Source organism: Manis pentadactyla, chromosome X, assembly GCF_030020395.1.
Source record: "Manis pentadactyla isolate mManPen7 chromosome X, mManPen7.hap1, whole genome shotgun sequence".
Lineage (NCBI taxonomy): Eukaryota > Metazoa > Chordata > Mammalia > Pholidota > Manidae > Manis > Manis pentadactyla.
This window is the reverse complement of record NC_080038.1, coordinates 34392288-34406130: the sequence shown is the minus strand read 5'-3', so window position 1 is coordinate 34406130 and position 13843 is coordinate 34392288. Positions and strand designations below refer to the sequence as shown.

The window sequence follows — 13843 nt, the reverse complement described above, 5'->3', positions numbered from 1 at the left end:
CTCCTCCCATGGAGGAGCTCCCTGTTGAGATGCTGCTGTGACAGAAGACCCATGTGGTTGGGGCGACTCTGCTAGTTCTTTGCAAGAGGCATGGCCCCATCTGTCCTGCCTCAGGATGCCGTTGGAGAGGCGGCGAATGGACTCCTTCCATCACTGGCAGCACAGGCTAGCCAAGGATAGGGTGAACCTCGCCCCCCACGACTGACTGCCATTCAGTGCTGGGAATGTACCCAAGAGGAGGCTGATCTGAGGGACCAGCTGGGCTGGCCACAAGTGGGAATGGTATTTGAAGCGGCCTGGGTAAAGGAGGAACTGTGGGGTCAGCATGTGAGGAGTGTGTTTATGATCTTATCTAGACATGGACTTGGGCGGCTCACGACTCGGTGTGACCAAAATAGCAAACCCATACCCCTAGTGCTGTGCAGGGTCCTGCACCTCACATCACAGTGATGCTAACGGAAGTTTATTCTGTACTAAAAAATGCGACCAGCAAAGCAGTCAGTGGGCTGGTTCTCAGGCTCAGGCTAGAGCAGAGGTAGTGAGTGCGGCGGGCAGAGGCGATTTAAGGAGAGGCTCCGAGTCTGTGCCAAGTGGAGCCGCGGGGGCAGGAGCCAGCACCGGCAGTGTCCCACCAGGAGGAGGCGCCCCTGCCGCCAATGGGGTGGAGCCATGTCTTTGGAATGTCTTTCGCTGCTTGCCTATGAGGGCCGGCCTGGAGGAGTGCAAGTGCGGATGACAGCTGGCCCCGTGGCTGTGCATGTCACTGAGGTGCTGGGTCTCAAGGGCCTTCATCCTGGGCAGGGAAAGGGGGAGCCCCTTGGTTTCAGTGATCTGCTCTTCCCTCCATGTGTGTGAGAAGAGGACAGAGGGACATGTGGTAATCACGTTGAGTTTGAAATTATCCCTAACTATTAGGTGCCAGGAAGCCTTTCCTTTGGCTTTACCAGGCCCATCTTCCGAGTGCCCCTTCTTCTCCCTGCTCAGCGCCCTTCCCATTCCTCTTTGTCCCCCACCTCCCCAGTTGGCTAAACATTTGTGTCACCCCTTCTGCTGAAGACATTTGAGGGATGTTTGGTCTCATTACATCAGCCTTCCTTTTATTTGGAAATAAACCTCAGCAAATATTTCCATAGAGACTCTTAGGTCAGCCCTGGCTTGGTTGGATCTTCCCACAGAGTCACCCACCCTTAGTGGGAAAGGACCCTGGAGGGGACCTGAGCATCATTGAAGCTGACTGACTGGGGTGGCAGGCGAGGGGTTCTTTGATGATGTGCTTTAAAAAAAACACAGCACTGATGCCTCATCTCCTTGATTCTTTTGTGCCCCAATTGTAAGAAGGTAGACGGAGAAAGTTGAATGTGGTGTATGCCTCATTTTCTCCTTTACTTGTTGATTATCCTTCATTTGTGACATTCTGTTTTTGAGGGGTTTGTGTTTCCAGTGTGTGAGGCCCCAGTCTCCAAAGAAGAGTCTGTAGGTAGCAGACTACCTTAGGCTTGAAGGTGCGACCTGCTCCCCAAATCCTGCCATCTCCTGATGACCTTTGGGCCTCCGTTTCTTTATTATTGTCTCCCCTTCCCCAGGTGAATATAATGCTGGAAACAAACACGATCCCTTCGAAGCTCCAGAGGACAAAGAGCTTCCCTCAGAGAAGTACTTTGTGGACAGGCAGCCTGTGAGTGAGCCGCCTGCTGACCAGGTGGCCCCAGACACGCCCCACAGCCCCACCCTCCGACTGGACAGGAAGCGCAAAGTCTCAGGTGACAGCACCCCCACTGAGACCACTGCAGAAGAGCTACCAGACGACTCTCTGCTGAAAGCCAAGCGAAGACGGGTCTCCAAAGGTGAGCTCAGCCGGCTTGTGCTGCCTGCTCAGCGGCCTGTGCATGTAGCCCAAGGTGGACGGACTTGAGGTGTGCTGGGTACCCTAGCCGCAGGGCACCCAGGGGAGGCCATAGGGTGGAGCTGTGGAGGTTTCCAGTCCCACCCTGGGGGAGCCACTCACACCTCCCCTCCCCAAGCCAGATGCAGGAGCACCAGCCCAAAGATGGCCAAAGACCAATAGGTCTCTCCCAAGATGTGGTGTCATGCCCCTCCCCTCCCCCACCCCCATTAGTGATGCATAAGACAGTTTGTTCCCCCCCCAGGGGGCTTTTTGATTAATTTGTAGTTATTTCTCCATTAGATGACTGGCCTGAGAGGGAAATGACAAACAATTCCTCTAACCACTTAGAAGACCCACATTATAGTGAGCTGACCAACCTGAAGGTGTGCATTGAATTAACAGGGCTCCATCCTAAAAAGCAACGCCACTTGCTGCACCTTAGAGAGCGGTGGGAGCAGCAGGTGTCGGCAGCAGAGAGCAAACCTGGCCGGCAGGGCAGGAAGGAAGTGACCCAGGCAGTTGTTCAGCCTGAGGGCACTGCCCAGGGCACTAACATCTCCGAAGAGAAACCTGGCAGGAAAAGGGCAGAGGCCAAAAGCAACAGAAGCTGGTCAGAAGAGTCCCTCAAATCCAGTGACAATGAACAAGGTATGCAGAGGCCACCCTGTGACTACCTGTCCCACTACGGGAGGGTGGGTGACCCACCCTCTGTGGGAAAGGCCCTGGGGGACCTGAGCCCATAGACGTTGAGACTAGGACAAGGCAGGTGGGGAGCTCTTTCGAGATGTGCTCCCAGCCTCCACACTTCCCCAGAGGAGTGCAGCTGAGAGGAGGGGAGCTCGAGTTTCAGGGCTGCTAGCACCCTCTCCAGCCTCAGTCTGGGTCTGGTCACTAGGGCTGAGCATCCAGGCCCCGGTCCCCGGTTGGGGCAGAGGGTGGGACTTGAGAACAGGAAGGGCTGGCTTCTGCTCTCTGGTCCCAACCCTTTGAAGAAACTTGCCATTTGGCGTTTTGTGGGTTAACCTATTTGCCGTTTGAATGTGGGATAATTAAAATATTAATGCTTTGAAAACATAATTGGTATATCTTAAAAAACTGAAGCTGCTCCGGTGATCAGTGCTAACAATGGGCTTTTCTTTCCACACCGCTACAACTGTGTAACGCCCGCTTCTTCTCCCCTCCCCCCCGCCCACCCTCCCCCGTCTGGATTCAGGCTTGCCTGTGTTCTCCGGCTCTCCGCCCATGAAGAGCCTTTCATCCACCAGTGCAAGCGGCAAAAAGCAGACTCAGCCAAGCTGCACGCCAGCCTCAAGGCTGCCTGCCAGACAACAGAAAATTAAAGAAAGCCAGAAGACAGATGTGCTGTGCACAGACGAAGAAGAGGATTGCCAGGCTGCCTCCCTGCCGCAGAAATACACCGACAACAGCGAGAAACCATCCGGGAAGAGACTGTGCAAAACCAAGCATTTGATCCCTCAGGAGCCCAGGCAGAGCTTGTCAATGACGGGGGACTACTACGTGGAGAATGCTGATGGCAAGGTACTTCTTGCCCCCTGCTCCCCACTGCCCCGGGCCTGGGTGAGCACATTCCACCTGCCTGCTTCTCTGCTTCTGGCAACCAAGCTTTCCTTTTCCCGGACTTCTCCCCCAAACGCTCCCCCATCCTAGAGGGCATGTCTCCTGGGTGGTGGTGAAGTTTCAAATAAGAAAGAAACCCCTTCCCCTGACACCCCATACCCCCACCACCAACAAAAGGAAAGGAAAAAGTGCCATCCTCCCCTCAGGTTTGTGACTTGGGGACGAGGGGAAGAGGCGAGTGTTGGAAGAATGGCCTTAAATGTCTTCACTGCCTGGTTTTGTGATAGGTGACCGTCCGGAGATTCAGAAAGCGGCCTGAGCCCAGTTCTGACTATGATCTGTCACCAGCCAAGCAGGACCAGAAGCCTTTCGACCGCTTGCAACAGTTGCTACCAGCTTCCCAGTCCTCGCAGCTGCCACGCTCAAACTCCCCTCCAGAGACTACTCAGTCTCGCCCAATGCCACCAGAAGCCCGGAGACTTATTGTCAATAAGAACGCTGGCGAGACCCTCCTGCAACGGGCAGCCCGGCTTGGCTATGAGGTGAGTGTCCTCATGGTACCCTGGATTCAGAAACCACTGGCTACTGCTCCTCGACATTGCGGGAAAGGGGGTGCAGGGAGGCTCAGAGCCCAGCCCCTCCACATCATCAGGGCACTGGGCTGGGTGTTCCAGCAGGATGTTTGTGTGAGCCCCATTCACGCCCCCATCTCTTTGGTGGCTTGTTCAATCACGGTGTGAAGAGAAAAGCCTCTCTGATGTTCAGTTCATGTTCAGGCAGGTAGGCTGCTTTGGCATCCTCCTGTCTCCCTCACTTATCTCTGATACAAAATCTGACATAACCCAGGGCTTGGCGACTAGGGGAATTTAAATGAGACCTTTTAGATTCTGATTAGCAAGGGGGAGATGAGTTACTAGCTCTATTTTGGGTTGCTTATGCTGGCTCAGGTGGCATGGTGCCCCTGTGGGATAGCAGGTGGGAAATGTGTGTGGGGGAGGGGCTGGTGGAGACAGACCTCTGTGAGAGGGCAAGGGAGTCCGAGGGCTGAGGAAGAGACTCATTCATACTTTGCTCCAAACTCACTGGCCACCCCCAAATTGCCACCCTGCATGGCCAATGACAGCAATGGCCTATATCACTGTAGCAATGCCCATAGTATGATCCATAGTAATTAATTTCACCTCTTCAGCGTTTTTGTGCAACAGTAACAGGTATGAGGAAACTGAGCTCCCAGGGGACTCAGTGATACTTGTCCAGGTAGCAATCCTGCAGTGTGGCTCCAAAGCGCAGCCCCCCACACGCTCTTCACTGACACTGGCTCACGTTGGAACCGCCCTTCCTACAGCTCAAAACCTCTGAGCTAGATGACTCCCTCTGCCCTGTGCAGCTCCCCCACCACACTTGTCAGTTGAAAGGGTGATATAAGAGCCCACAGAGCAAAGGCATTTTTTTAATGCTGGCATCAGCCCTCTGGGAGTTGAATGGTGAAAAAAAAATGCAGCTCAGTAGCCTAGTGTGGAGGGGTGGACAAGCACCATGGTGTCAGGACCTGTGCTGGCCGGGCTTGGCTGGGAGCTCACAGGATTTGCATGGAGCCCTGGCTCCCACCCTCGAGCCACCAGCCATCCATCCACTGTAACCGCCCCATCCTGAGCCCACCCTCGAGGCCTGACTGTCTGGGTAGGAAGATGGGACATCTCTTATCTTTCTTCTTTTGAGGCTATTTTTGGTTATTGGTTGTATGCACTGTTATACCAACATGTCTCTTCTGGAGATCTCTGGATTACCTGGACAGAACTCTGAAAGGATTTGGGAGTTAGCTCAGCTGAAATGTAGGCGGTAGCAGCTGGGTTTCCTCTGAGCTGAGAGCAGCAGGAGCAAGGGGGACAGGGTTGGTGTTGAACATGACACTGAGTTGGACAGCACAGGCCTAGTGTTCACTCCTTATTAGCTGGAGCTGAGAAAGTAGACTTGGGCTGCCAGCAAACCCTGCAGATGAGAGGAGGGAGGGCGGGACTCCTGGCCCTGCCATTGATCTTGGCATCAGTTCCACCAGTCTCCCTTTGGGACCAGAGACCTCAAGAGGCCCTTGTTGGTCCTCTAAGGAAGTTTCCATTTTGGTTTTCTTAAAGCCAGTGGATCTGAGGCCCGCACCAAGGGCCACCTGATCCATACCTTTTTAAGCTATTTTTGATGGCATGTGAAGTCTTGGGGAATTTTTGTGTCAAGACAACTGTTTTTTCCCCCAACTTCGAATGTAAATTTCAGTATATAAATTGCACAGATCACCAGTTCTGATGCTGAACATTTTATTTAACTGTAAGATGAAAGTTCAACTTTGAGTCCAACTTTCCAGGATTTCTTGAAGCTGAATTTAAAATATTGGGATGATGGCCAGTCAGGAGATGGGACACTCTAAAGGGTAATTTGCTTAACCCAGTAAAGGGGTGGTTTGAGTGCACAAATTTGGGAGAGTTTCTGTGAAGTTAGTCTTCACCATTGTTAGTTTCTGCTTAGCTAAAGATTCCATGTGCAGTAAAAAGTCTATCCAAGCTTTATATCATACTAGTGTGGTTCTAGAAACACTGTCTCTTAAATAGACCCCTCACATGGCCACAGACCCTCATCCCTGCCCTCTCAATAAAAAGGCTTCTCTGTGTTTCAGGCAAAAATGCCAATATTCAACCACATGCTTGTGCTTTTAGTGGTGATGGTTAAATTTTCTATGAATTAAATAAATCATGTTTTTAAAAAAGTTAATGAGGCATTTAATTAATTAACAATGTCGGGTTTATGGCCTTTATGGTTGCATTTTGTGGTTAATGGCATTCAGCTTATAGCTGCTTAACAGGGAATTGTCTAAGAAAAACAGTTTGATTTTGTTTGGGAATGGGTGGGCTGTCCTTCAAACACTCCTATCTCTAGTGTAGAAAATAAACCAAGAAATGTGTTGGGTAGAGAGTAGTTGCTGTCCTTTTAGAGGCCATTGCCTTCCCAGCTAGGAGACTACTTAGCTCACTGGACCCCAACAGAGAGAGCCTTGTTTCATGCTCATCGCAACTGGATTGTATTCCTCCAGCTGGAGCTCTCTGGGGCCTTTTGAATCTTCCCAGCTGACTAGGTACCAAAAGACCTGAGTTACAGGTCTGGGACTTCTTATTAATTGAACTTGGAGTTTAACCTCTCTGGGCCTCAATTTCCCCAAGTGTTGAATGAGAACAGTAGCACCTTCCCTTCCCTTCCTGGTGTCTTATAGGTTACTGTGGGATACCAGAAGGCATACTCTTTGGGGGAAATGAGACCTGCTACTTGAATAGCAGTATCAACACGGTGAGTTAGGACAGCCCATGGCAGAAAGTGTGACCTGGCTGTTGGGTTCCTACTGCCTTTCCTGCCATCCTACAGGAAAAGAATTGACTTCCATCAGCTTTGCCATCCTTGCGCTTCTAGATACCCTCACATCATCAGCTCTAGTTGTGATGAAGGGTTGGCAGGTGAAGGCTGTAATTGCCAGAGCAAATAAACCCTGGCTTGATAGGACACCAGGCAGGCTGCCGGGACTTAGGTAAATTGATCTGCACACAGCAGTCAGTGGTGCACAGACCTGATCCCAGAGCCACATGATGGGGCCTCTCCCAGGCTGGGGCACACAACTCATTAGCTTGCAGCTGTCCACTCGAGTCTGGCTAGTGAGGATCTGCTAAAAGAGCAGCAGCTTCATGCGGTATCCTGGATACCAGGGCTCAGGGCAGGTGGCCTGGGAGCCCAGAGGATTGTGAGCTTTCTGGCAGGTTAGGATCTGAATGAAGTAATGCATTTGTGGGTATGCCTTTTCTCTCCCTCCTCTTGTTTTGGAAGGGAGCTGCTGCAGTGACCTGAAGCAACAGGGTACCGATGGCCAGGTTTATCAACATGCAGGTTCATAGGGTGAGCACATGGAACATTGTAGTTAGCTCCCACAGGAGTGGTCCCCTTGGATTGATGTGTCCTGGAAAGGGCAGAAAAGATTTTTCAGGCCCACCTCACATCTATGGCTGGTTAGAACAACCCTTCTTTTAGGTTTAAAGATGAGTTCTTTAAGAGTTGTCACAGGGAGACCTGCTCTGACCGCATCTAGCTCCCCCATATCAAGTGGACCATGTGTTGGGCCATGTGCAGGCTCTTCCTAATCCCAGCTCTCAGAACCTGACAGCTCCCTGCTGGGCATGACTTGTAGCAAAACAGTGTAACTTATTTTCTGGTGCCAAATGCTATTCTATGTATTTGAAAACTTTCTTAATCAAGGCAATAAAACATTGAATAAATTACTGCTCTGTGTACTGGGAACGGTTCATATTAATATTTTAACATGCCAAAGAAAGATTAATAACAGTGATTTTAATGAAAACTGTTGACACAGAACACCTTCTGAACAGGGGGGTAGACTGGCTTTATTTACTTCTTGCAATGTGTAGATTGTAGTATGTGGTTTTTCAGATGACGGTCATTAACTTAAGTAAATCTGAATACATTACATTGATTCAGTCCAGAATTGGGTGGAGAGTGAGTTAAAATAGAGGGTGGTTAAAATTATCTGAAGCATTCTGTGTCATTTCTTGATCCTGTTTGTGGTGCAGAGAGCGTGCCTCTTTTCCTCTCCTGAACATAAAAAAAGGAGCATTTGCCACCCAGCTTCGGGAACTTCACTGGGGGGTGAGGACCTGGGTAACCCGGGTGTTCCTCCCTAAGTTGAGGCATGTTCTCCAGCTGATTTCATCTCTCTTTATGCATTGGTCATCCATATTTCCATCTAAACTTGTCATCTACCACCACCACCTACTGAATGGAACCATCAAGTGAGAATGCCCTGTACTTGCCAATGTGTGATCTGAGATATTAGCAGCTGGGACCCCTCTGCACTGGCCATGCCAGGCCCTGGGCTGATGGCTTTTGCAGCTATCTGATTGCATCTCTCAACTGCCCTGTGGAGAAGGTCTGTTATTCTTGTTTCCCAGAGAAATGGAGGCTTGGAGAACTTCAGGGGTAGCTTGCCCAGGGCCAGGCAGCTGGGGCACTAGAACCCCGGACCACACTGTCTCCACCACCAAGCCCTTCACACACACTCTTGCCCCCTCATCAAGATATCCACCACCTGCCTGCGCCTCGGCAGGCACTGAGACCTGAGGATGTGTGCTTTTGAAAGGGGGCTCTGTCAAGCCAAGGAGCGGCTCCCCTTACAAAGTTCATTGTGCAGGGGTCTAATGGCATCGCCTCCCCTCCCCTCCCCGCAGGAAGTGGTCTTGTACTGCCTGGAGAACAAGATCTGTGACGTGAACCATCGAGACAACGCAGGTTACTGTGCCCTGCATGAAGCTTGTGCCCGGGGGTGGCTCAACATTGTGCGGCACCTCCTTGAATATGGTGCTGACGTCAACTGCAGTGCCCAGGATGGAACCAGGTCAGTGGCAGGTCTTAACTCTTAGCCTGGCCCTGCTGCAGCACCGCCAGTGGTTCTCAGGGTACGTGGGGAAACCCCAGAAGGAAAGATGGAGATCAATGTGTAAGTCCTCCAGAATGGAATCTAACAGACTACTCTGGCAAATATGGACAAAAGTCCCTGAAAATGTTGAGGTATGCATGAGTAATTGGGGGGTCGCCTTTTAAGATCCTAAACTCTTCATCAGCATCTATTAAGTCACCATATTTAAAATACAGGCAAGTTGAAAGTCCCAGGAATACAGAAAAGGACCAATAGCCAGCTGCTGGCTCAATACAACCTGTCATTTCCACTGACATCCGTAGGCCTGGCCCCCAGCCTGCCCTTAACCTCGATTTACTGGTCAGAGACCGAGGTCTGAGTCAGCCCAAGCATCTTCCTGGTTGTGTGGGTGGAATGCTACTGGGAGGCAAGGCAAGGGCTTTCCTGACGGTCAGAGAATGAGCAGATCGGGGATGTACTTGGTGTTTCATGATTTTGCCATGAGCATTCCCTCAGGATAGGACCGTGGGCAGCATTCTGACCCCAGTGGACAGGGAGTCAGAGGACTGGACCCTCCTGAGAATTCACGCTGGGGACTCTGCTTCTAGACTAGAGGCTTGATCATTGATATCTAAGCTGCTGGGGACCAGCTTTCAGGAAGGGTTCCACTTTGTACCTAGTTTCTCTTAAAAATGGAGTAGGCTGCTTTTTTTTTTTTTAATGGTACATCAGTTGCTTGTGTATTGGCTTCCACAATGGTGGGATTTTATTTTTTTCCCCCTGTAAGTTGTATCTCAGTCTGTCTCTACTTAAGTGCATTGAAAACGTTTTCATTTGGCTCCTTAGGCCCTGGAATAAGACAGGTTGGCATTTAGGAATTAAGCCTGACATAGTCCCTTCACCTGCCCTGTAGAAATAATAACAGAGTAAATTCATTGCTTAACCTTGGGCTAGTCACAGTGCCTCAGTTTCCCTAACTGGAATGAATGGCAGTGACAGTACATACCTTAATGAAATATTGTACCTAGGAGGCTTGGTGCACACACACCTAGTTTTGCCTGTTGTTGCCAGAGGCAAGTGTATGTGCACAAGTTTAACCCCGCCGTGCATCTGTCCTAGGCCGCTCCATGATGCCGTTGAGAATGATCACTTGGAAATAGTCCGCTTGCTCCTCTCCTATGGTGCTGACCCCACTTTGGCTACGTACTCAGGTAGAACCATCATGAAAATGACCCACAGCGAACTTATGGAAAAATTCTTAACAGGTATGGCAAAGTTCAGGAAATGGTCTTACTCGAACATCTAAATGATGACTTCACACACTTCTGACTAAACAGTGCCACTTGCTCACTTGGCCCACCCTTGTTTACCTTAAGTTACAATTTTTGGAAAGAGCAGCATAAAATTAGTCTATCAAAGAATATATATATATATATATATATATATTTGCATATGAAGGCTAAAAAAGTTGACAGTTTGCTGGTCTAGCTTTGGTGTCAGTGGGCTAGGGTGGTCTATCCCCACAGAAGGCAGGCAAACTGGTGTGCAGGTTTTGGTTAGATACGGCAGAGAGCAGGGGGCTGGAAAGGACACAGAGAGAATGTCATGCGGGTGGACAGGAAGTGGCATGCAGCCCTGACAGTGAAGTGCCCCCTAGCTTGGCCAGCATTTGATCCTCACCAGCAGGTTTTATCTTGTTTTTCCTCTCTCCAGATTATTTAAATGACCTACAGGGTCGCAGTGATGATGACTCCAACAGCTCTTGGGAATTCTATGGCAGCTCTGTGTGTGGTGAGCAGCATGGCTCTTTTTAGTTCAGTGGGAAGTGGGTGAGTTCCAGAACATTTCCCTGCGGCATGGGTGAAGGGTGCTGGGTGCTGTGAGCAGGGCTCAGTTGGGAAAGAATCTTCAGAGTCCCGTGTTGACAGCAGGTAAAGTCTCCTGATTCCTCTGTCTCTTGTTTGCCCTCCATTAGAACCAGATGATGAAAGTGGATATGATGTTTTAGCAAATCCCCCGGGACCTGAGGACCAGGATGACAACGATGAGGCCTACAGTGATGTGTTTGAATTTGAATTTTCAGAAAGCCCCCTCTTACCATGTTACAACATCCAAGTGTCAGTTGCTCAAGGGTAAGCATGGCTCTTGTGGTTGAGAACTAGCTGAGCTGCTCTTGACAGTAGGAGTTAAAAATGCTGTTAAGTGGAGAAGGGTGGGTGGGTGAGTGAATTCCTACATATCTATGAAGCTGACATAATGCAAGAGCTCTCCAGAAAGGTGGGGGTGAGGTGGGGGTGTGCAGCATGGTATAACTGCCCTCCTCAGAACACACCCCCAGAGTCCAGAAGACAGTGAAGTCAGTGACTGGTGTTTCACAGAAGGTTTGGTAGCTTGAGTCCTTAAGTCACTAAACTCTTTGGGAAGGGGTCCTCCTCAGGAGCCTCCCCAAAGGGCTACCGCAGGGGCCTTCCAAGGCACTTGAGGTCTCTTGGACTTAACTGATAACACCCCCCTCTCATGTAAGATTAAGAAAAGCAGTGTGTGCCACCTGGGATCTTGTGTGCCACCAAGTTTGCTTAGGTCCCATGTTGCCCCACCATGTCCCTGGTGACCAGGACCTGAGGGGTACACGTCAGGAGACTGTTCCACTGTGCGCTGACAAAGATGCTTAATGAGCATCATCGTCCTCAGGCTCTGAAGCTATAAATGTGTGTGACATTTTATTAGTAATAGAAATCACACCGTGAGGCAGGGTGTAGGTAAGGAATGCAGTGCCTTCCCGAAGACGTCACTCCCAGAAGCATTAAAGGATGGGGGTGGAGGTGTGGGAAAGGAAAGCCAGCCAGCCTTCTGTTTATTACAGTGCTCTGTTCATGAGGACTAGAGGGGAGGGGAGGTTGCAGAGGCATTTGTGGCCCACCCTCTGGCTGGGATACAGACTGGCTTCCCGTGGTGACTAGTGGGACTCTCTTGGAGAGTGGTGGCTTGAGATATGACCAGAGCTGAGTGAGCAAGTCTTTTTACCTGTCAGTTTCCTTGGGTCCTGAGGTGGTCTGCGACCAGCTCGTCCAGAGGGGCTGCTCCTGCTTCCAGTGTCATTGGTCGATCCTTCCTAGATTGTCTCAATAAATCCAGATGCATTCCAGAGTTCCCACCAGCAGGAGAATATTTCTTTTCTCTTCTAGGTTTTGTGAAAAGTGATGGTGGTGGGGAGGGGCATCAAAGCAGAAGTAACTGGTGCTTGGCCCAAGTGGGGACTGAGTTCATCAGGATGGTAGTTAATAGTTAAGAACACTTTGAATTTTGCCAGAAACTCAAACCCAATTTCCTTTCTCTTTTGTAGGCCTCGAAACTGGCTTCTGCTTTCAGATGTGCTTAAGAAATTGAAAATGTCCTCCCGCATATTCCGCTGCAATTTCCCAACTGTGGAAATTGTCACCATCGCAGAAGCAGAGTTTTACCGGCAGGTTTCAGCAAGTCTTTTGTTTTCATGCTCCAAAGACCTGGAAGCCTTTAACCCTGAAAGCAAGGAGCTCTTAGATCTGGTTGAGTTCACCAGTGAGCTTCAGACTCTGCTGGGCTCATCCGTAGAGTGGCTACACCCCAGCGACTTGGGCTCAGCTGACTACTGGTGAGTTGGCTAGGCTCACCGTGTACAGTGTGTGATAGTGTTAATCCTTGTGCATATGTGTCATAATATGACTATTTCTGTAAAGAAAGGACACTATTACATATGAAAAGATCTCTTCTTTATATAAGAGAAATAACTCCAGTTGGAAGGACTTAGAAACATGTTTTTTTCTTTTTAAACTTTTAAGTCAGTTTTTATGAAGTTGTTACAATGTATCTTTACTTTTCAATGCTTTGGGATAGGTTTATTTTTACTTGGAACATTTGTTTCTTTTATTTTTTAAGGAAAAAAAAATGAGGGAAAGGAGCACCACACTTTGACTTAATTTCATACGAAGCTCCGATAACAGAATGACAGAATTTGTAACTGTTGAAATTATGGTGGGAGCTGTGTGGTTGGTCTGGGGGAGTGAAATCAGTGAAGGCACTTGGCGATGTTGAAACTTTGTTTTGTTTACAGAGTACCTGCTCAGGCCAGGTAAATGCTATTGGATGTAATCCAGTAGTGTGTAATATATATTCGAACCATATCCACACACAACAACTAATTGTATGAAATTTTTATATCCTAATTTAAAAGCTGTGAAATTAGTTTTCACGCATCAAACCGGATTGTTTATATGTTTAAACATTTTATGCTCTTATTTAAAGAAGACTTTGAGCTATTTTTTTCTGTACCTGTAAAATATTGAAAACTAACATAATATGTTGAGGTTGCTTGAAAATGTACATAAAACTACAATTTTCTGAATGTGTGTTTATGTTTGAAATCTGTGTTTTAACTTTGTAAGTAAATTCTCTGCCTTTGTATTTATATTTTACAAAAATTTTCTTAAAAGGCAATAAACCTGTTGAGGAAAGGAGAAAATCGAAGTATCTTGTGTCCTTATATATTCCTAAAGCATTATTGTTGTCATAGATGTTTTAAAAGATTCCATATAGATGACTTTAGGGCAATTTATAATCTCTATATAGCAAAGCAGACTGGATGATTTCAGGGAAATTATACTGAAAAAACTATTTGGAGTCATACCTACCCTAAAATCTGGGTTTGGGGACATAACATTTTGATACCTCTCACATCCTTCTCTTACCCATCTCCTTTGCTCTCCTAGGCTGTTATATTGCCTTTGGCCTTGATGGATTATAGTAGTTCCATCATAACCAACCCTTTATGTTTAGGAGTGCTTTTTCTAGAAAGGGGGATTTCATTGTGTCCTCTTTGTCCAGATCTCATTTTTTATTACCTTTTAGGATCAAGTCCAAACTCACTTGGCCTGATAGTAAGGCCT

General features: G+C 48.7%; 1 protein-coding gene across 12 annotated transcripts in view; it reads left to right on the top strand.

The window, feature by feature from the left end:
• BCOR (BCL6 corepressor) overlaps positions 1–13435 on the top strand; it is a 108909-nt gene extending 95474 nt beyond the window's left edge. For 9 of the 12 annotated variants that reach the window (XM_036879503.2, XM_036879512.2, XM_036879506.2 and 6 more), the window contains 9 exons: positions 1584–1844; positions 2186–2533; positions 3099–3424; positions 3751–4005; positions 8734–8900; positions 10041–10186; positions 10635–10712; positions 10897–11053; positions 12265–13435. In XM_036879503.2, coding sequence (XP_036735398.2) covers positions 1584–1844; positions 2186–2533; positions 3099–3424; positions 3751–4005; positions 8734–8900; positions 10041–10186; positions 10635–10712; positions 10897–11053; positions 12265–12556 — 2030 coding nt within the window. In that variant the 3' untranslated portion in view covers positions 12557–13435. The remainder of the gene's footprint in view (positions 1–1583; positions 1845–2185; positions 2534–3098; positions 3425–3750; positions 4006–8733; positions 8901–10040; positions 10187–10634; positions 10713–10896; positions 11054–12264) is intronic. The other 3 variants (XM_036879511.2, XM_036879510.2, XM_036879509.2) reach the window with 2 other exon arrangements.
• The last annotated feature ends 408 nt before the right edge of the window (positions 13436–13843 follow it).